The sequence below is a fragment of the Moschus berezovskii genome, chromosome 4, assembly GCF_049115385.1.
Source record: "Moschus berezovskii isolate FMDL1 chromosome 4, NW_MosBer_1.0, whole genome shotgun sequence".
Taxonomy (NCBI): Eukaryota; Metazoa; Chordata; class Mammalia; order Artiodactyla; family Moschidae; genus Moschus; species Moschus berezovskii.
In genome coordinates, this window is record NC_142463.1 from 35,100,713 (window position 1) to 35,124,970 (window position 24,258).

General features: G+C 37.1%; 1 protein-coding gene across 1 annotated transcript in view; it reads left to right on the top strand.

The window, feature by feature from the left end:
- HOOK1 (hook microtubule tethering protein 1) overlaps positions 1 to 19,973 on the top strand; it is a 71,081-nt gene extending 51,108 nt beyond the window's left edge. The window contains exons 15-22 of the mRNA XM_055402022.2: positions 4,666 to 4,806; positions 7,037 to 7,130; positions 8,929 to 8,963; positions 9,587 to 9,669; positions 10,277 to 10,377; positions 13,370 to 13,471; positions 15,350 to 15,418; positions 17,574 to 19,973. Of these exons, the coding sequence (XP_055257997.2) occupies positions 4,666 to 4,806; positions 7,037 to 7,130; positions 8,929 to 8,963; positions 9,587 to 9,669; positions 10,277 to 10,377; positions 13,370 to 13,471; positions 15,350 to 15,418; positions 17,574 to 17,744 (796 nt within the window). The 3' untranslated portion in view covers positions 17,745 to 19,973. The remainder of the gene's footprint in view (positions 1 to 4,665; positions 4,807 to 7,036; positions 7,131 to 8,928; positions 8,964 to 9,586; positions 9,670 to 10,276; positions 10,378 to 13,369; positions 13,472 to 15,349; positions 15,419 to 17,573) is intronic.
- Positions 19,974 to 24,258: the final 4,285 nt, after the last annotated feature.

The following is a 24,258-nucleotide window of genomic DNA, read 5'->3' on the forward strand; positions in this document are numbered from 1 at the left end:
AATAACACACAAGGGGATCCCCATAAGGATAACAGCTGATCTTTCAGCAGAAACTCTACAGGCCAGGAGGGAATGGCAAGACATACTTAAAGTGATGAAAGAAAATAACCTACAGCCCAGATTACTGTACCCAGCAAGGATCTCATTCAAATATGAAGGAGAAATCAAAAGCTTTACAGACAAGCAAAAGCTGAGAGAATTCAGCATCACCAAACCAGCTCTCCAACAAATACTAAAGGATCTTCTCTAGACTGGAAACACAGAAAGGGTATATAAACTTGAACCCCAAACAATAATGAAAATGGCAACGGGATCATACTTATCAATAATCACCTTGAAAGTAAATGGGTTGAATGCCCCAACCAAAAGACAAAGGCTGGCTGAATGGATACAAAAACAAGACCCCCATATATGTTGTCTACAAGAGACCCACCTCAAAGCGAGGGACACATACAGACTGAAAGTGAAGGGCTGGAAAAAGATATTCCAGGCAAATAGAGACCAAAAGAAAGCAGGAGTAGCAATACTCATATCAGATAAAATATATTTTAAAACAAAGGCTGTGAAAAGAGACAAAGAAGGAAACTACATAATGATCAAAGGATCAATCCAAGAAGAAGATATAACAATTATAAATATTTATGCACCCAACATAGGAGCACTGCAATATGTAAGACAATTACTAACAAGTATGAAAGGGGAAATTAACAATAACACAATAATAGTGGGAGACTTTAATACCCCACTTACATCTATGGATAGATCAACTAAACAGAAAATTAACAAGGAAACACAAACTTTAAATGATACAATAGACCAGTTAGACCTAATAGATATCTATAGGACATTTCACCCCAAACAATGAATTTCACCTTTTTCTCAAGCGCACACGGAACCTTTTCCAGGATAGATCACATCCTGGGCCATAAATCTAGCCTTGGTAAATTCAAAAAAATTGAAATCATTCCAAGCATCTTTTCTGACCACAATGCAGTAAGATTAGATCTCAATTATGGGAGAAAAACCATTAAAAATGGAACATATGGAGGCTGAACAACACGCTGCTGAATAATGAACAAATCATAGAAGAAATCAAAAGAGAAATTAAAATATGCATAGAAATGAATGAAAATGAAAACACAACAACCTAAAACCTCTGGGACACTGTAAAAGCAGTGCTAAGGGGGAAGTTCATAGCAATACAGGCACACCTCAAGAAACAAGAAAAATGTCAACTAAATAACCTAACTCTACATCTAAAGAAACTAGAAAAGGAAGAAATGAAGAACACCAGGGTTAGCAGAAGGAAAGAAATTATAAATATTAGGGCAGAGATAAATGTAAAAGAAACAAAAGAGACCATAGCAAAAATCAACAAAGCCAAAAGCTGGTTCTTTGAGAAGGTAAATAAAATTGACAAACCACTATCCAGACTCATCAAGAAAGAAAGGGAGAAGAACCAAATCAATAAAATTAGAAATGAAAATGGAGAAATCACAACTGACAACACAGAAATACAAAGGATTATTAGAGAATATTATCAGCAATTATATGGCAATAAAATAAATAACTTGAAAGAAATGGACAAATTCCTAGAAAAGTACACCTTGCCAAAACTGAACCAGGAAGAAATAGAAAATCTGAACAGACCCATCACAAGCACGGAAATAGAGGAAGTAATCGGAAAGCTTCCAGCAAAGAAAAGCCCAGGTCCAGACAGCTTCACAGCTGAATTCTACCAAAAATGTAGTGAAGAGCTACCACCTATTCTACTCAAACTCTTTCAGAAAATTGCTGAGGAAGGAAAACTTCCAAACTCATTCTATGAGGCCACCATCACCCTAATCCCAAAACGTGGTAAAGATCCCACAAAAAAGAAAACTACAGGCCAATATCACTGATGAACATAGATGCAAAAATCCTTAACAAAATTCTAGCAATCAGAATCCAACAACACATTAAGAAGGTCATACATCATGACCAAGTGGGATTTATCCCAGGAATGCAAGGATTCTTCAATATCTGCAAATCAATCACCGTAATACACCACATTAACAAACTGAAAAATAAAAATCATATGATTATCTCAATAGATGCAGAGAAAGCCTTTGACAAAATACAACATCCATTTATGATAAAAACTCTCCAGAAAGTGGGAATAGAAGGGACATATCTCAACATAATAAAAGCTATATACGACAAACCCACAGCAAACATTATCCTCAATGGTGAAAAACTGAAAGCATTTCCCCTAAAGTCAGGAACAAGAAAAGGGTGCCCACTCTCACCACTACGATTCAACATAGTTCTGGAAGTTTTGGCTACAGCAATCAGAGCAGAAAAAGACATAAAAGGAATACAAATTGGAAAAGAAGAAGTAAAACTTTCACTGTTCGCTGATGACATTATCCTCTACACAGAAAACCCTAAAGACTCTACCAGAAAACTACTAGAGCTAATCAATGAATACAGTAAAGTTGCAGGATATAAAATCCACACATAGAAATCCCTTGCATTCCTATGCACTAATAATGAGAAAATAGAGAAATTAAGGAAACTATTCCATTCACTGTTGCAACGAAAAGAATTAAATACTTAGGAATATATCTACCTAAGGAAACAAAAGACTTGTACATAGAAAACTATAAAACAGTAGTGAAAGTAATCAAAGAGGACACTAATAGATGGAGAAATATACTGTTTTCGTGGATTGGAAGAATAAATATTGTGAAAATGAGTATACTACCCAAAGTAATTTATACATTCAATGCAATCCCTATCAAGCTACCAACGATATTTTTCACAGAAATTTTATTAGAACAAATAATCTCACAGTTTGTATGGAAATACAGAAAACCTCGAATAGCCAAAGCATTCTTGAAGAAGAAAATGGAACTGGAGGAATTAACCTGCCAGACTTCAGGCTCTACTACAAAGCCACAGTCATCAAGACAGTATGGTACTGGCGTAAAGACAGAAATATAGATCAATGGAACAAAATAGAAAGCCCAGAGATAAACCCACGCACCTATGGACACCTTATCTTCGACAAAGGAGGCAAGAATATAAAATGGAGAAAAGACAGTCTCTTTAACAAGTGGTGCTGGGAAAACTGGTCAGCCACTTGTAAAAGAATGAAACTAGAACACTTCCTAACACCATACACCAAAATAAACTCAAAATGGATTAGAGAGCTAAATGTAAGACCAGATACTATAAAACTCCTAGAGGAGAACGTAGGCAAAACACTCTCTGACATAAATCACAGCAGGATCCTCCAAGACCCACCTCCCAGAATATTGGAAATAAAAGCAAAAATAAACAAATGGGACCTAATTAAAATCAAAAGCTTCTGCACAGCAAAAGAAACTCTAAGCAAGGTGAAAAGACAGCCTTCAGAATGGGAGAAAATAATAGCAAATGAAGAAACTGATAAAGGATTAATCTCCAAAATATACAAGCAGCTCCTGCAGCTCAATTCCAGAAAACTAAGTGACCCAATCAAAAAATGGGCCAAAGAACTAAACAGATATTTCTCCAAAGAAGACATAAAGATGGCTAACAAACACATGAAAAAATGCTCAACATCCCTTATAATCAGAGAGATGCAAATCAAACCATAATGAGATACCATTTCACACCAGTCAGAATGGCTGCTATCCAAAAGTCTACATGCAATAAATGCTGGAGAGAGTGTGGAGTAAAGGGAACCCTCTTACACTGTTGGTGGGAATGCAAACTAGTACAGCCACTATGGAGAATAGTGTGGAGATTCCTCAAAAAACTGGAAATAGAACTGCCATGTGATCCAGCAATCGCACTCCTGGGCATACACACCGAGGAAACCAGAATTGAAAGAGACACATGTACTCCAATGTTCATTGCAGCACTGTTTATAATAGCCAGGACATGGAAGCAACCTAGATGTCCATCTGCAGATGAATGGATAAGAAAGCTTTGGTACATATACACAATGGAGTATTTCTCAGCCATCAAAAAGAATGCATTTGAATCAGTTTTAATGAGGTGGATGAAATTGGAGCCAATTATACAGAGTGAAGTAAGCCAGAAAGCAAAACATCAATACAGTATACTAACGCATATATATGGAATTTAGAAAGATGGTAACCTGAACCTTGTATACGAGACTGCAAAAGAGACATAGGCATATAGAACAGTCTTTGGGACTCTGTGGGAGAGGGTGAAGGTGGGATGATTGGGGAGAACGGCATTGTAGCATGTATATTATCATAAGTGACCAGTCCAGGTTCGACGCATGATACAGGATGTTTGGGGCTGGTGCACGGGGATGATATGGAGGGAGGATATGGGGAAGAGGGAGGTGGGAGGGGGGTTCAAGAAAGAGAACACATGTATACCCAGGGCGGATTCATGTCAATGTATGGCAAAACCAACCAATATATTAATGTAAGGTAATTTGCCTCCAATAAAATAAATTAAAAAATAAATAAATAAAAATTTAGTTTTTTAGACATAGTGTTAGAGTGTACTTTTTTTTTTTTAAAGAAAAACTTTTAGAAGCTTTAGTAACATTTCAAAATGACAGCTATTGAGTAGATAGAAATTTTCTTTTTTAAAAGGTAAAGCATTTTTTAAACTGTTATATTTAAAAATTTAAAAAGAAATTTTGATTTTTAACATCAGGGAGGTGTTCATTCGACTGCAACATGAAAATAAGATGCTTCGATTACAGCAGGAAGGTACTGAGAATGAGCGTATTGAGGAACTTCAGGAGCAGCTGGAACAGAAGCACCGCAAGATGAATGAACTGGAAACCGAGCAGAGGTGACTGATATACTCCTTCGTAATTGATAGTCATGGCCATTTAATTACCTAGCCACAGAATCGTGATTCACAAAAGTGGAAGATGTCATTGTAGTTCAAATAATTAGGATTTGTGGAAGTTTCGGTTTTTGTTTTTTTCATCTCTCACTACCCATTATTTTTAGCAGACTTTGTTAAGCAGTTTGCAGTCTGGTTTTCAACTGGAGTCCGGTGCACAGATGGTACATAGATTGTGGAATCAAATTTGAATGCCACCTTTACTTAACTGGGCATTTACTTAAATTCACACTTAGTATCCTCAGATATAAATTGGAGATGGCACCTATTTGCAGGTTGTAATAAAGATTACAGGTAATATGTTTAAAACAAATGGTATACTTGTTTGATACCAGTGAAGTGCTTAAAATTTATAAATATTTTTAAAAACTAATGTTTAGGTGGTGCTTGGGCTTTCCTGGTGGCTCATTGGTAAAGAACCCACCTACCAAAGCGGGAGATGTGGATTCGAACCTTGGGTTGGGAAGATCTCTTGGAGAAGGAATGGCTACCTACTCCAGTATTCTTGACTGGGAAATCTCATGAACAGAGGAACCTGGCAGGGTCACATTTCATGGGGTCGCGAAGAGTCAGACATGACATAGTGACTATACTATAACACCAACATGTGGTCCTTCCTAGGGAACTTCTAAGCTCTTTTTGATATTAACTCATGAAATTCTTACAATAACTCTATGAAGTGGTAACTATGATAATCTCATTTTATGAACAAAGAAATTGAGGGTGCAAGGATGTTAAGAAACTTACCCAAATCACACAGCCAGTGAGTTCTGGATCCTGCCTTTGAATCTTCTGTCAGTCAGACTTCAGAGTTTGTGCTGTTATCAGTATTGCTATCCAGCCTCTTATAAATAGCGTACTGGCAATAAAAGTATTTGGATTTGTTTGACATACCTTTATTGGATCTGAGAGATCACTAGGCATTTTAGACACTTGAACCTTGTCTGCCAACCTGTATGTGTACTATTATATCAACTGTAGTTAAAAGAAAAATAGCATTTTAGCTCCTTGAAGAGACTATTGAAATTCACTCAGTCATGTCCAACTCTTTGTGACCCCATGGGCTATACAGGCCATGGAATTTTCCAGACCAGAATACTGGAGTGGGTAGCCTTTCCCTACTCCAGGGGATCTTCCCAACCCAGGGGTCAAACCCAGGTCTCCTGCATTGCAGGCAGATTCTTTACCAGCTGAGCCACAAGGGAAACCCGAAGAGACCATTAAATATTGCTAATTTATATAATTCAGTATCAGCACTGGAGATGCTAAGTTTTAGCTTTTAATATAGGAAGGTAGACATGTGATTAGGTAATTATTATGTTATGTAATATATATAACAAAGGAAAAATGTAGTATTATAGTGGACAGGGGGTGTTTTGTCATATACGTACATATGAAGAGAAAGACAGATACTAACTGTTTTACTGGTAACTTCAGTAGAGGTGACGATTAAGCAGGGTTTTAAAGAATGAGATTTTGCCAAGTTAAAAAGCTGCACTAGTTGCTAGTGCCAGTCTCTTTCATGTCATGAAGAAATGGTTGGAAAATGGTGGCCTTCCTTTTCTTGCAGTACCCTAGGAAATCTGAAACAAGAAACAGAAACCTAGTTTCCATTCATTAAAAATACAACTGAAGGAAAACTGAGCTAGTTTTCTAATTTTTATTCCAGTGATCACTGCAGAAATGTTATGCTTTTTCCACTGACTCATTATGTACCTTAAACTTTTAAATGCGGGCATATATGCTTTTGGGATAAAAATATATTTTTTAAAAGAATATTTCCTTGAACGTATACCATATATTGTATCTACCCACAGGTAGTTGTTCAGCTTTGGTTGTTGCTATTAAATGCATGGGCGTCTCTCATACTCTATGAGTTAAATTGCATAAATGCACCTGGCTTCCCTGGAGGCTCAGCAGATAAAGAATCCTCCTGCAGTGCAGGAGAAGTGGGGTTGATCCCTGGATGGGGAAGATCACCTGGCGGGGAGCATGGCAACCCTCTCCAGTTTTCTTGCCTGGAGAATCCCAATGGACAGAGGAGCCTGGCAGACTGTAGTTCATAGGGTCACAAAGAGTTGGACACGATTGAAGCAATTTAGCACACATGCACGAATCCTTAACTGCTTTGACTTTCAGTACAAATAAATACATGTAACCCATCTTATAATAGGCTGAGCAAAGAGCGAATCCGAGAGTTGCAGCAGCAGATTGAGGACCTCCAGAAGTCTTTACAAGAACAAGGCTCTAAGTCTGAAGGTGAAAGTGTAAGTAACTTAAAAGTTATGATACTTCTGTTGTGTATGGACTCTCTGTAATTGGTCCTGATGCCCAAATTAATCTTATATTTGAAAATGCTACCCTTCTCATTGGGGAGTGCCCTTAAATACCGTATATATCTGCATAACAGATGCAGTGACTTTGCCAATTTGGAGCCTATAAATCGGTAATATGGATTGGAAAGTGATTTGTATCTGCTGTTCTTCAATAGTACCCCTTAGATTCATGTAATTCCTGGTTGATAGCATGCTACAATTGAACCTTCGCAGTAGTACTGGGATCCCAACAGGACTGGCCTGAGAAAAACCCTAATAAGAGTAATTAGTAGTCAGAATTGAGGAAAAGAGAGAGTGAGAAAGGGATTTCTACCAAAAGAGCACTCAGGAAATAGTAGGTCACACCAGCCTCCAAAGGACAGAAGTCTTAAAGCAGTCTTGAAGTACATTGCCCTTTAATTCTTCCCTCCTTTCATACAGACTCATGGCCTTGCCATTTCTAGTGGTTTTTATGGTCAATAATTGTGAGGGTGTAGAGATAAGAGAACCTAAAAGACATCAAACAGTGTAACTGAGTAGGCATAGCAGTGTTTCCCTAGTTTGATTTCTGTGCAGAGAGAAAAAGAAGTAATAGTCGAGAGAGAATGTATTTAACTAAAACAACAACGACAAAAAGGAAGGGTGTGTTAGATTTTGGTTGGATAGAATGTTAGGTGACATACCTGTATTGATGGGGGAGAAAACTATGGAGTGAGAGTAAATAAGATGAAAAGGAAGATTGAAGGGGTTGAGTTTCCTTTCTGTCTTTTATATGCTTTATATGATTTTCTCTTTCTTCCCTGGGGGCTTGGAAAATAGAAATCGTCTCATGCATGGCGGCATCTCATATGTGCATATATACGGTATTGTACCTCTCTAATACAAATTTTGTTAAGCCACAGTAGAGAATATTTTTTAAATGGGATCATTTTGGGGTAGTACATTTTGGATCTCTGTGTTTTAAAGATTTTAAATTTATCACTATAAAAAATTTATTGGAGTACTTTACTGGTGGTCCAGTGGTTAAGACTCCACATTTCCACTGCAAAGGGCACAGGTTCAGTTCCTGGTCAGGAAATTAAGACACTGCATGCTGTGTGGTTTGGCCAAAAACAAATAAAAATTATTGGTATCAAAAATACATTTCAGATTATATATTTAAAACTTTTCAATCTATTTGGTAGATGATACAGAACTACTATTGCCACTTAAATTCCTGTTCTTTTAAAGAGGAAATTTTGTGTTTAAAAAAATTTTTTAACAAAATCCAGTTGCTTCATTTTGATGTTATTATTAGAAGTGCTTGCATTTAATAGTAAGGTTTTATTATAGAGATGATATAGTTTTTTAAGTCTGTTCTTCAGTGAAGGTCTAAAATCTTAAATTTTATATTTTAGATGGATAATTCTTTAGATGTTTAAATGTTTGATACTCTTCAATATATCACATTCAGCTTGCATTTGCTATTTTTCTTCAAGTTCAAATTTTACTTTCAATTTAGAAATATGAAGCATTTTTCTTTCTACTCTTGCACTATTCCTAATTTAATTTTCTGTTCTCTTTCCTATCTTCTTTGATGTAAAAATATACCTAAAATTTTATGTTTTGAAAGTATGTTATTAGAAATAAAAGTTTAAAAACATTATTTTATATAATCCATCTTTAAAAGGAGGTAAAGAGATTTTGATGTCTGGAAAACTTACCTTTGTCACAATAGTTATCTTACAGCAGCTTTTTCTACTTTTTATAGTCCAGCAAACTAAAGCAGAAGTTGGAAGCTCATATGTAAGTAAAACTGATACTTCATTTCAAATGTGAGAGGGGAAGGATTTTATTTTAAAAGGTTATTAATACCCTTTTCTGATTTTGTTTATAAAAAGTAAAAACCCTGATGCAATTGAATGTTCAGCACTGTCACTAAAATGTGAAAGAAAAACATGGTAAAAGAGTTAGCCTGCCTGCTCATGATCCCAGACTCCTACACTCTTCCATTGCTGGTGTCATTTGAAGAATTTACAAAATAGACAACTGTCATAACCAGATTATGTGGAAAGGAAAAGTGAAAGTGTTAGTCTCTCAGTCATGTCCAACTCTTTGCGACCCCATTGTAGCCTGCTAGGCAATGTGGGATGTTTAGCCTGTAAAATATTTATTTTAACTTTCTTAGAAAAGTTAGGGTGGCTGGGGGAAAAAAACTAAAATTTTTGCCATTCACCATGTGTCAGGCAGTTTACATCCTCACAACCAACCCTTAGAATACTTGCCAGGTATTATTACCATTTCACAGATAAGGAAACTATGAATCAGAAAGTGACTTGTCCATAGTCCACAGATGTTATATGGCAGAAAGCAGTTTTCATCCTTAGGTCTCTCTGGCTCCAGACCTCCATGCTCTTTCCATTACTTAGGGAAAAACTAACAGAGGTCCATGAAGAACTACAGAAGAAACAAGAGCTCATTGAAGACCTCCAGCCAGATGTAAACCAGAATGGTGGGTATTTGTAAGAACCTGAATCAGACTTTATCTAAAGACTTGCCTTTTTAGTTGAAGGATGCTAGAACTGTGTGTATAAGTCTTTGGGCAATGCAAAGATAAATATATTCCAAATAAAAATCATTAATAATTTTCAATAATTTAATTAATAAATGATTATATCTTAAAGCAAAAAGTAAATCTATAAAATGAATGATATATAGGAGTATCAAACATTGTAAAATATAATAAAATTAGTAATATGGAAGTGTAAATAAGATTTGTAATCAGATTAAAGTGAACTTCAAATATGCAGAAAGAACATTTTATTTTGTAATGGTTGTGCTTAAATTATAAGCTGTATTTTCTCATTGAAATACTTGCTAGAAAGGAGAAAAGTAGCTTGGTAACGCAGATTATTTATATTTTTAAGAAAAAATAATACATACTGAACAGGGATGTCTTGGGTATAGTTCAAAAGTTTTAGAGAAGAATTCACTATAAAGAAGGAATAAAAGGTTTCTCTTTTAAGTTCTCTTTTATCAGTCTTTAGAAAATACATGTACTCTTTTTATGTGAGGGAGTATTTCAAATTGGTCACGTCTCTCTTTTTTTCCAACAATAGTACAAAAGATCAATGAGCTTGAAGCTGCTCTTCAGAAGAAAGATGAAGATATGAAAGCAATGGAGGAAAGATACAAAATGTACTTAGAGAAGGCAAGAAATGTGAGTGGCTTGTCTTCCAGCATTTTAGTCTTTGTGACTCGGGTTCTAATGGGGTCCATACCCCCCATCATGGATCTATGTCACATTGCTTTGCTCCTTACCACCCTGCCTTGCCAGTCAGGTTCCTATTTGCAGGGCAGACATATTAGCAGTATTTTAAGGCTCTGCATGAAATCCTCTTCTTTTATTCAGTAAATAGAAACAGGTGCAATAACTGCACATGACTTCATAGGGACAGTTTAAATGTTGTAGTAACCTCACTGGAGAAAATGACTATTGTAAGTAATGTAATCTTTCAGTTCAGTTCAGTCGCTCAGTCGTGTCTGACTCTTTACAACCCCACGAATCGCAGCACACCAGGCCTCCCTGTCCATCACCGACTCTGGAGTTCACCCAAACTCATGTGCATCGTTTGCCTTTATGAAAACTGAGCTTTGAAACTTGTTTAAACTGTTCTAGCATTGTCTATATTAGACAGCTAAAGTAGTCTACTGTCCACCAGACTATTCTTTTCCTTATTTCATACTTTTTCTTAAATATTTGTAAGTACTATTTTCATAAAATCTTTTGTTTCCATGAATATATTTTCTTCATCAACTGTAAGTATTTTCAAAGAATGTTATTGTACCTGCAGCAACAGGTAAACCCCATGACCTCAAGGCTTAACAAGGTGGAAGTTTACTTCTTGATCAGTGTGGGAGGGGCTCTACTCCACGCAATCATGCAGAGTCCCAAGCTGACGGAGGCTCAGCCTTCTTCAGTATGGAGTTCTCAGATTCACTTGACATTGTCCAACTGTGGATTGGGGAAGACAGCCAAGATTGCATGGGAGATACTCAGTGGATCAGGTGTAAACCACTTCCCTCTCATTTCATTGGGCAGAACTCAGGCACGTGGCTGCTCACAACTTCTAGGGAGGCAGGCTTGTGAAACATCCAGGCAGACTGCCACAGTTCAGTGTCTCTGTTACAAAAGTATAAATGCTTTCAGTGAAAATATAGTGTAAGGTTCCCAGAGACAACTGCTCATAACCTTTTGGTATATTTTCTTAACAGTGCATTTTTTTCAATGCCAATTATCTCTGTGATTGTTTACCATAATACAAACACACACTTGCTTTGTATGATCATAACACATATGATTTGTATTTTTAAACTTAATGTTCTCATGTTATATAGATGTAATTTAATATTTAATGTTATGCTAAGTACTGGGAATGCAGCAGCAAAGAAGACACTTTGCGTATGAAGCAGACTACAAAACAAAAGACTCGCTAGGTAATATTCTTTCAGTTGAGTGGATATATCATAGTTTACCTAGTCGACGTCCTGTTGTTGGAAAAATTTTGTTTCCATGTCTTTTTCTTTTTTGCTCCTAAAGATAAGGCTACAGGCAGCATATTTATATAAAAATTTTTTCCCCTTATTTTGGTTTATTGTCTTAATCTCATTCCTAGGTTTATCAAACAAAATCATTAGGTCAAAGTATAAGAACATTGTTAAAATGCTTGAAATGATATTCCAAAAGTATTATAACTACTTAGACGAAGCAGTGATGATGAATCCCATGTTCTTACCATCATCAAATATTGTCATTTAAAAAACAGCTGCTTTTTTGGTAAATATGATTTTGATTTTTACCCTTATGATACTTCAGGGCAGAGGTTAAAGTAGTACCATGTGCATATAATAGAAAACTCAGAAAATATAAAAAGTCACAGCCATACTTTTAGCACTTAGAGGCAACAAACTATTATGTGTTTTTTGTAATAAATTGTGATTTAAACACTAATATGTCTGCTTTTATAATATGTACTTCATATGGGAGTGTCCCCTGACTCTGGTGAACTGTTGTAGTTCCATCTGCCATAGTGCCTGCTGCATTTAGTGCTCAGTAAATTGTTTTGAATGAACCACAGCAATTTTTAGGGATTATTATCTTCTAGTCTTTTTTTCCTTAACTTCTGTAAACATAGATGAAATTTTCTGAATTCATTAAATTTTCAGTTCAGTCGCTTAGTCGTGTCCAACTATTTGCAACCCCATTCACTGCAGCACACCAGGCTTCACTGTCCATCACCAACTCCTGGAGCTTGCTCAAACTCATGACCATCAAGTCAGTGATGCCATCCAACCATCTCATCCACTGTCGTCCCCTTCTCCTGCCTTCAGTCTTTCCCAGCATCAGGGTCTTTTCCAATGAGTCAGTTCTTCGCATCAGGTGGCCAAAGTATTGGAATTTCAGTAGATTTTAAATCCTTTAAAATAGTTTTGTAATTAGATTAAACAAATGACTTTATTATTGGAAACTTGTTTTTGCTTGTAATTTACACCTGGTATTTGAGTTGATTTTCCACCATAGTAGGAAAACACCTAAACTAGGTGACCACCTAGTTTAGTTCACTCTGAGCAATATCTGATCAAACTTTGTTTTTACTCAACTTGTAGTAATTTACATAGCTATAATTGAGTACTCTAGAATTTACATACAAAATCATCAATATCTATTATATTGATCTTATGTATTGAATTACATTTAACTAGATAATGGGGATAAAAAAGATTATTGCTAAGAAATTTTTGTTACTCTTAACCGTGTACATTCAGCAGATTGTATAATCATTGAATTCATTTTAATTAAACTTTAAAAAAGTTTTAATTTATCTGATTTAAGTCAGATAAATGTTTAAAAGGGTTATTTCAAGGCTTCAGTACTCAAAGCTTTATAAAGCTAAGTAACTATTTCTGAGTACTGTGTCTTGAAGAAAGGAAATTTGATTTGGGGATGTGTATCTTCACATTTTTAATATTGAATTTCTTTAGAATGTTATTTTTATTATTCAAGTTAGACTGTAAAATAAGCTACAGTTAACTCTTGGATCACTTTCTGGATAATGTTCCACTTTATTTACACTGATTTTATAGACTGTTCATATTTCAGTATTTGAAAAAGTAAACATAAGAGATTTGTTGTTTTTTTTTCCTTTAAACAGGTAATAAAAACTTTAGATCCCAAATTAAATCCAGCATCAGCTGAAATAATGCTACTTAGAAAGCAGTTGGCAGAGAAAGAGAGAAGAATTGAGATTCTGGAGGTAAAATTTCCATATGCATACATCTCCTCTTAATTCTGTATAATCCTGATAATTAACTGCTGTCAGCATTTTCCATTAATGATCATGTTTCACAAGAACTTAGAAGAGTAGCACATTTTAGCACTCAGTATGGTTATTACAAAGCATTTCACTAGCCCACAAGATGGGCCTTTCCAAGCTGTGTACCCCGCCGCATTGTACGTCTCTCCGTCTGTAACAGCCAGGCATATAGCTGGTCCTTCTTTCTAGAAGAGTTCTGCTGTCATGCTCCTTTTAAAATGTCAAAGGATGGATGAGAGTTCATTTTTTTTTAAAAAAAGAAAAGAAAGCTGGTCTTTTTAAAAAGGTACTGTACTCAGTTAACCAGATTCTTCTTCCCTTTTCTTCTCCCTGTAAGTCAACTGGGAAGGTTATGTTTTAGGGAAGTATATTCATTTATCATTTTCTTCACAGTATTTCTGAGCCATTAGATAGAGTGTGGTAAAAATATTTAAAGACTTGAAGACTTAAATATCCAGCGTGTACACCAGCGTTATGGTGGCACTTGCTGTAAATGCTTGTCCAGGCCATATCAGGCATTGTAAAAGGCATTGGATAGAGGCGTCTCTCAGGAGAAATATTATTCATTCTTCAGGATCCAGTTTCAATATCTCCTCTTATAAAGCTCTCCATATATATCTTAGGCACAGTTAGTGATCTCTCCATAGTGACTCCATGTACTTTGAACTCATGAATTCATTCCATAATAGCATCTTTCATTTTGACGTGTGTTAGTGTGTCTTGAGGACAGGGGCTGTATCTTATATCTCTGTACCCGCAGCATTCAGTATCATATCAATCAGAGGCCAAGGTTACAGCTTTAGTGTTAATGTATGTTAAGGTTATCACCTTCCTTTCTAATCGTCAGTCTCTTCATCTGTAAAGTAATGGGACTTGAACTGAATGATTGTTGAACTCTTAAGTCGCTCTGATTATTCACTTCCCAGTGAAAGCCAGTGAGCCGAGTACACCAGTGTCGTTGCTTGACATGCAGCTCCCTAACAGCTGTGATGATAAAGCCATGCCTCTAATACAGGGCTCTGAGGAAATCTTCAGTTAAGCCCCTGCATATGGACTTTTAATTTATGGATGCAGAAGTAAAGCGGAGAAAGCTAGTGTTTATAGCAGAGGTTATTCTATCTGCATCCTCCTTGGGCAGTCCTCCTGGAGTGCATGTGAATCCAGAAGAGCATCTTACCTCCTTTGTTTCCTGTACACTGTTTGTTTCACGAGCATCTGTAGGAACATTCAGATGTTTTAGATTATAACATTTTATGTGAGTCAGCTGTATCTGATGCTCAACAAAATTACAAAATCCGCTGTACTAGAATAATTAAGAAATGAATGTCAGTCTCTAGGGTGGCAAACAGATAGGGCCACAGCCAGTCTAGGTGTACAGTCACCAAGGACTGAGACAGAACAACTTGATGCCTAAGCTTTACAGGACATTGTAAAAGATCATTTGGGTTAGTTTTGCCCACATCCCTTTTCTCCTTTGTTTTGACTCCTCCACAGGCGCAGCTCTGTTTTGTCACTGAAGCCAGTGGTTACTTTTTTCTCTAGATAGTTTTGTTGTTGTTCAGTATCTGTGCTCCCAGTGAAGTTCCTCAGTTTATTAGTCAGTCTTCAGTTCAGTTCAGCTCAGTCGTGTCCGACTCTCTTCCCTAAAAGTGTTGGGCATATCCTCTCCGTGATTCAGCTTTACATTTTGTCTGCAGTATGTGCCTCCCAGCACATTCTTCACATTCTCTTGATCATAAGCATAATGAAAAAGGGATCCATTTTCAGCAGATTGGGTTTATTTCTGGGATTTTAAATAGTCCTCCTGTCTTTTTCCAGAGTGAATGTAAAGTAGCAAAATTCCGTGATTATGAAGAAAAACTCATTGTTTCTGCCTGGTATAATAAGGTGAGTTGAAATTTAGCCAGTGATTGGATGTCTTGAACTGTGCTTATCAAACATTTTGACCATGAACCATGGAAGGAGTTAGTACAAATTGGAACATGTACAAATCAGTACATGTTCATGTTTATGCGTAATTGAGCAAAGTTAACCTGACTCTGTGTTGCACTCAGGTATTTTGTCGTATGCTTTTTATTAAAAAAAAACCAACAAACTGGTCATAATCCAAATTTACTTTATATTTTATTTTAATATCCTTAGTTGATTCTGACTTTTTCAAGACCACTAAATTGATTTTGTTACTCGCCAACCTTTAAATTAATGTACATGAAGAATTCATGCAATTCATAAACATTTTTAAAATTGCCTCATTTGAGCTAACGCAGTTAATATGTTCTTCATAAAGGGTTTCTGTGGAAATACAAATATCTGTATAATGCAAAATTAAGTGTTACTAGTGCTCAGCATTTAATATCCGTAAAGCTGATCTCAGTATGTCCTTTATTGTATTTATTTTTTTTTAGTCCAGACACTGCTCTTTAAGAATTGTCTGTCTGTCCTAACCAAGAAAATAGTATAAAATAATTTGAAACGCATTTTGTCATCCTTAGAGGGATGTTTTCAGGAGTACCATTTCTTGATGTATATGGTTCTTTTGGGTATTCTAACCAGCTAGCATGGATGATAACAGCCATTTTGACCTTAGCTACTGTGTATTTATCGGAGAAGGCAATGGCAAGCCACTCCAGTACTCTTGCCTAGAAAATCCCATGGATGGAGGAGCCTGGTAGGCTGCAGTCCGTGGGGTCGCTGGGGGTCGGACGCGACTGAGCGACTTCACTTTCACTTTTCACTTTCACACATTGGAGAAGGAAATGGCAACCCACTCCAGTGTTCTTGCCTGGAGAATCCCAGGGACGGGGGAGCCTGGTGGGCTTCCGTCTATGGGGTCACACAGAGTCGGACACGACTGAAGTGACGTAGCAGCAGCAGCAACTGTGTATTTATTGATAGTATGAGAGAATTTCGGACTCCCCACTTGTGAACCCTGTACTTTATCACGTCTCGGAGCTGGTTATCCTTAAACATGCCTTCTTCTTTCATGCCATCGTACTTTTTGTCTGTATTCTTTCCCTCCCTCCTCTGTTTGATAAAGTCTGCCTTAATTTAGCAAGACCTTGAAGGAAATTGTGAGATGTTCCCAGCACCTTCCCTCATGGGTTATCCATCCTAGTTAAGATCAGAGACGATTTAAAATTTTCCTTGATGCTCTGTGGCCTCTTCACACATAAATCAGCAAAGATACTAGAGCCAAATAATGCATTATTTAGTCATTTCTCGGCCTGTGTTTTTTGAGCATTTAAATTACAACCTCTCCAGTATCCTTGCCTGGAAAATCTCACGGACAGAGAAGCCTGGTGGGCTGCAGTCCATGGGGTCGCAGAGAGTCAGGCACGACTGAGTGACTAACACTTACACTAACTATGTACTATAAGCTGTAACTGTGGTATGTGGTCTCGTGAGAGAGGAGTAATGACTTACCTTAGTAAGGAATGCAACAGCCCACAACTACGGTAATTTGTCATGTACAGATTTACAGCTAGACCATAGTAAATTTGAAGTATTCTGTGGTTCTCAAACTTCAGCATGCATCACAAGACTTGTTAAAATACACTATTGGACTTACCTGCAGAGGTTCTTAGTCAGTCAGTCTGGAGTTTGCACTTTTAGATTCCCAGTGGTGCAGGTGTTAATCCACGGGCCACACTTCAAGAACCATTGATCTGAGCTATTCTCTTGTGCTGTGTCTGCTCACAGCGGCTGGAATAATGGCCTGACACAAATGTTTGCCTTGGAACTTTTTTTGTTGTTGTTATAATTAAGGTTAATTCTCGAACATTATTTTAAGCTATTGTTTTTAAAGATTTCAAATGTAATGGATTAAAATAGAGAAACTGGATTTTATGCCCTGGTTTTCTCCTATCTTAATGGGTATTATCATGTGCAGATTAGCTTCTGAACTCTTATTTTTCTCTATAAAAAGTGAGGAAAACACTAAAACTAGCTTTAGAGGATTGTTTTGAGGATTAAATGACTTTGTATAGGTGGAAAGCACTTTGCAGACTCTAAACAGTCATGTTATTTGTTTATTTTTGTTCAGAGTCTAGCATTCCAGAAATTGGGGATGGAATCTAGACTTGTGAGCAGCAGTGGTGCTTGCAAAGACACGGGGGCCTGTGCTCCTGCCCGGTCTTTTCTAGCACAGCAGCGGCACATCACCAGCACCAGAAGAAACCTCTCTGTTAAAGTTCCTGCTGTGACAACTGATTAAACTGCAAAAGAACACACAAACAGAAGTGCCCTTAAAATAGTTTGTATCTTTCAACTAACTGCAAGGTTGAAAAGAAGTGTATGCTTCTGAATAGCAGCTTTTTTTAAATCAAAATGTATGCAGTTAATCTTGCCAGATTAATGTGGAAACAGAATTTGGAAGTAGCTATCTGGGGGAGCACGTGTGAGTACTTGGAAGATATAATAAGGTAAACATCTCAAACATTTTGTCTTTGGAGAGTATTATTTCAGATTGACTTTGTATATTTTAATGTTCTCAGTTGTAGCAGTAACAATTTGTAATGTGTAATCAGTTATATGCAATTTAAAACTACTGTTCTAGTCCATATAAAAATAGTGAACAGGTAGGCACATGGAGAACTATACAAGAGTTATATTTTTTGACTAAAAATATAGATTTACCTCTGACCTCTCCTTCTGTCATTGAATGGGTATATTTTATCATGTAATGGAAAATAACATTTGGAAGATTTGACTGTATTGAAGTGACTATTTGGAAATGTTGCAGATTTAGACAAAGGTCATAGTTCTCACAAGTACCTACTATAAACAAAGGCTTCTGTATAGCATAGTTGAAATGTTAAGGGTATGGACTTTTGACTTTAAGAGATGACTTTCTGATGGGAAGCAAGCTGAAAAGTATACTTTGTGTGAAATGCCCACACTATTTTAATTAATGAAGATTATAATTATTGCTTTTAAGCATAAAATTATTTTTTTAAGCAAAAAATTAAGAGGGTTTCTACTAAAAAAAAATAAAAAAGATGAGTCAGTAATTTACCTCTTCACTGAAAAGAGAGTGTACAGTCAAGGGTCAATTTGGAATAAGTTTTACCTTGTTTACTAATTAAGAAACCTGTCTTGGGCTGAGTTTATGGTATTCAGTTCATTTCTGTCCAAAACTCTTTTTCTCAGAGGTGTAACTCCATTATTTTTAGTCATTTTTAAGAGTCACACTTTTGAATTTTGAGTAAAATCTGTGCTGTCCAATAATGTAACCGAAAGCCACAATGTGGCAAATTAAAAATTCAGATCCTTGGTTGCACTAGCCACATTTCTAGTGCTCAACAGCCACATGTGGCTAGTGGCTGCAGTATTGGACAGTGCAGTTATAAAATGCAGAAACCTCCATTGGACAGTGCAGTACTAAATCTTTTTATAAAAACCTGGAAATACTTGATGTTAGAACACAAAAATGAAAAAAAAGAAAAATGTTAGGATGATATCAGATATGAAAAGGAATTGAATTGTGATGTAACCAGCATCTTACATTCCTTTCAGTTGAATACTTTGTGTTGTGACATTCACAGTTAATTTTTCCAGAGCTGTTCAACAGGTACAGTACCGATCAGCACAGGTCTAGACCAGGGGTCAGCAGACTTTGCATAAAGGAACAGATGGTCAATATTTCAGTAAATGTTTTAGACTTTGTGGGTCATATGATCTATTGCAAATACTCATCTCACTTGAAAGTATAAAAGCAGCAGCCATACATAATATGTAAATAAAATAGGTGTGATTGTATTTCAGTAAAACTTCACAGAAACCGGCAGTAGGCCAGACTTGGTAGCTTTATAGACCTCTGTTAAAGATTTTATTCTTAGCCTTTTTTTTTAAAAATACAAGTATTGTTCCATGTACAGTATTATTCAGATACTTGGTTTTTAGATTCTATACCAGTACATGTTTCTAATCACTGAAAATAGAAGAATTTCATACTCTCTTTGGGTCTCTGAGATTAGGGAGCATCTGCTAGGAAATTTTGTTTTATCAGGGTTACTTCTTTTGACTACCTCTTAGATTTTGGTGTTCTTTACTGGTGCAATTATATTGTTGGGTTGCAGTTTCCTATATTTTTATAGTCTCTGCTTGCCTGTGACTTTTAGTGAAATGAAACAAGTCTTTGAAACTATTTTAGCATGCTAATTAAAATTTTCCAAGTCTTATGGCATTTTGGTACATTTTGGTTAATGTAAGACATCTGCGCCTTTAGTGTTTACTACTTGCTTGTAATTGAGATTTTGGAAGCTCTTCAAGCTCCCTTTTAATGAAATCAGTTGTAAAACATCAATTTCAATAAATTAGAATTTTCACAGTTCAATTGCTTATAATTTCCCAGTTATTATATTTGAAATTTCTAAATAATTCATACAATTTCTAAATAAGGATGTAAGGCTAGATCCTTTTTCCTTAATAGGGAGAAAACAAATTTTGTGATTTATCACTTTTCTAGTTGATAGAATTTAACATGCTCGATATGTATCTATACTAATAAATTACTGACATAATTTAAAGTTCTGTATTATTGTGATTATCATATGGAAATTCAGGAACTGATCAGAAGTGAGAGTCTTTTCCACATCTGGTTAATATAGTGAGATTGACACCCTGTGGGTGGTAAAGCATTATAAATATTCGTCTTGAACCATGATTTATACATGTTTGTGTTGTGAGACTTGAGTGCATATTACCAGGGAAGAGAAATTCAGCATTTATCTATTTGATAAGGAAGTGAACGTCCCAGTGATTATAAAGTAAGACCACTTTGGAATGATCTTTAATTTTCAGCATTTTCTCTAAGATTAATAATTCCTATATCTTTTTAAAATAAAAGTGTGTATACATATGACAATGATGTTTATCCTCTGCTTAATGTAATGCAAAATATTTGAAGTTCATTGTATTTTTTCAATGAAGAAGACTGTCGAACTAATGATTTAAGATACATTAAGAATTAATGTCTTGTCTAGAAACATTAAACTGAGAATCCCTTGCTAAGATGTCATCATCTTTGATAACTGGAGTGCTAAGTTGAATGTCAAATAATACTTCTGTACCTGTTTCTACACCTCTGGCCCTAAGGGATGGCTTTTAGACCACAATATTATCTGTGTTAGGTTCTCTGTATGTGTATTTAATGAATAACATTCCTGTGTAAAAATGTGTGTATGTGGTTTTATGCATACATTCATATTGTGAACCTGTACATTGCAAAGAAGTAAATTTGTAAAGCACAACCATAAAAGAAAATAGTGTGCAGTTATTAAACTTGATGTATCTTAAATGTAATTTTTAGTTTATAAAAGGTTCTTTCTATTTTCTATGGCAAAGACTTTGACACTTAAAAAATAGAAGTGATACTGGATTTATTTTTGTAAGTATTTAGGATATTATTTTAAATAAATGATTGTCCAATATGAGAGTTGTCAGATGTTTTAAGTAAGTAAACTTTCTGATTCTGTGTCTGATATGTATTTTTAGTGGGTACAAGTGCACATTTATTTGCTGCTTTAAATAAAAAAACTGAAATATTTAGACTGGTAAAGAAAAAATAATTGCATTCATTCTAATTTTGTTTTTCATTTGAATTTTTCTGGTGAATGAGAAGATGTGTAAAAGTGATTTTTGATGTATCATTTATGTCTCTAATTTGCATTATCATGGACTCTAGAATTTGTGTGTGTGTGTGTGCAAAATCTGATACTGTCCTTTAATATTCATTCTTCTCTTCTTTCTTTAGTCGCAGAACCTCATACTTTAGCTTGTTAGATTTACCAAGGGGAGGCATGGGAAGGAGGTGTGGATTAACTACTTTCCAAATTCCTTTGTGGGGCTTTCCAGGTGGGGCAGTGGTAAAGAATCTGCCTGTTAATGCAGGAGCGCAGGTTTGATCCCTGGATCGGGAAGATCTTCTGGAGGAGGAAATGGCAACCCTCTCCAGTCTTCTTGCCTGGGAAATTCTATGGACAGAGGAGCCTGTGGAGGGCTGCAGTCTGTAGGGTCACAGAGTCGGACACGACTCAGCACAGCAGATTACCTTGTAAAACTGCGTGGGCCATTTAACTACGTTCTGGCCAAAGAAATGTGACTAATAGTGATGGGTGCCTAGTGAAAGGGCATGCTTTCCCTAGTTCTCTCCCCTCCACTCCTTACTAGAATGCCATGTGCCTGAGGGACAGTGCAGATTAAGAACATTTCTATCATCAAAGAAAATCCTATTGGACAGCTCTACTCTAGATATCTCTGGCTTCCCCGGTGGCTCAGAGGTTAAAGCGTCTGCCTGCAAAGCAGGAGACCGGGTTTGATCCCTGGGTTGGGAAGATCCCCTGGAGAAGGAAATGGCAACCCACTCCAGTATTCTTGCTTGGAGAATCCCATGGATGGAGGAGCCTGGTAGGCTATGGTCCACGGGGTCGCAAAGAGTTGGACACAACTGAGCGACTTCACTTTCACTCTATATATCTAGGTTTATGTACATACTCTATGTGCATACTCTACAGCTCTCTGGGGTTCCAGATTATAGGGGATAACAAAAATATAATGAAGTGAAACTTCCAGGCATCACCCTGCACACAGTGACATGTTCAGGGATCGAGCTACAGTTGGATCCTTAAACTGACTAGTTTTCCTGGTGAAGTGCTCCATTCCCTTGCCCAATATGCTGCAACAACTTACTATCAATAAGTGGTTAAAAGTTGTAACTTAGATCATTTGTCTCAACTCAGAAATTCCAAGATAAAATGAAAGATCTATTTTTTCTATAACTTTCAAAATCTTTTTCCTAGTAACCTTAATGCAGTCTACCTTTTTTTAAAAAAATGTGTCTGTCCTGCTATACTAAGTGTCTTGAGGTCTTTGGCCATATCTGGTTCATTTCTGTTTCCCCCCAACACTTGGCACAGTATCTTCTACAGAGTCAGTAAATACGCACTAGCTGAACTAGAATTGCTGATGCTACACAAGAATGTTTTCTTTAGAAATCCACTGTCAAGATGCTCTGAGGAGATCAGGGCAGGGTGTGTTGGAGTATCTGAATAGGCAAACAACCCTCCACCCACAGATTCAATAAACTTCACAAAACTAGAGACTCCTACACACTGGGTGACTAAGAAAATATCCACATTGAAATAGGTGGAAATGGCTGAGCCACTCGTTCCATGAACTTCATCATCAACAGCATGCCATACAATTGGCATTTGGGAGGAAACTGTCAACCACGACCTTCAGCTTGAGTGAAGGGTTTGGACCACACATCTAGCATCCCAATTTTTATGGCTGCCACCTGAAGGACTGGCTTCTAATCCTCTGGGAGCTAATGGGGCCTGGTCTTTGCTTGTTCCCCAAGAACTCAAGGAACTATAAGGTAGTTTTAAACTTGTGCAACACTTGCCCAGCTCCTTCCCCTTGGCTAGGTGCTGAGTGAGCAGGCAATAATATACTCAGGTCCCACCTGCATCCTGGAAGGGGTTTGACTGCTCATGTCACTGACTTTCCCAACTGCTGTCTGAGGATTTGCCTTCTAACCAGCCTGCATCTGGGAGCTAATGTTAATATTATTCGCTCAGTCATGTCCGACTCTTCACAGCCTCATGGACGATACCCCACCATACTCCTCTGTCCGTGGAATTCAGGCAAGAATACTTGAGTGGGTAGCCATTCCCTTCTCCAGGGGATCTTCCAGGGATCGAATCCAGGTCTCCCACATTGCAGATAGATTCTTGACTGAGCCACCAGGGAAGCCCCCTGGTGCAAATGGGTATTATCTGGGGGCTAATGGGGTAGGTAATTATGCTTCAGAGCTTAAAGGGGCATGTGGGCATTTCCTACGGTTTCTCACTGGCTTGCTCCAGTGAAAATCCAAGCCTCCAGCTTCTCCCTAGAAAGAGCTGAACTCAGCAGTCAATGTCCTCACTTTTCCAGCTGGCTATCTGAGGGTCTAACTTGCCTTTCTTTGGGAGGAGATGGGGCCTGGCCTGCATTAGTCCCCCAGGATTAACAGAAAACAATTCTGAATGGCCCTGCATGCTTTTCCCATGACACTCCTCTCAGCTCACTCCAAAAAAACCCAGCTCTCGGCAACACTCTAGAAGGGGTTAAACTGCATACTGGTGCTCTTACAGTTGCTGTCTGAGGGTCTGATTTCTAACCTGTCTCTGAGAGCCCACAGGACAGGCAATGACCAGTCTACTGGGAGTTTAAACAGGTATGCAGGTGCATTCTGCAGCTCCTACCCTCCCCTGCCTGCAACAGTTCAACAGGGAGTTGAACTTTACATCAAGACCCCCACTTTCCAGCTGCTACCCAAGGGACTGCTTTTAACCCACCTATGAAACCTAGCATTACACAGCATTTGCTAAGACCCTGGGAGCAATACAGCAAAGCAACCATTTGCAAGAGTGGCTGGTCTGAATGAGGGTGCAGAAATTTGCCACAGTTCTTTACCCAAGTTCATTGTAGAGCAAGTGAGTGATAAACTCCAGCCTCTGATGTCTCACTTAGAGAAGGACTTGGTTTACTCATTTAGCACTCCAACTTTTCTAGCTGTTATTTGACCTACTGACTTGTCATCTTTTCTTGAGGCACTGAGGACTTGACATATTTTGTTTTCCTGGGGGGCAATAAAAACAAAGATGAAAGTTTGGACAAGCACAATAGTCTGAGAGGCAAGAATCTCTGGCCAGAATAATTGGTAAGCTTTATCTCATACTATACAC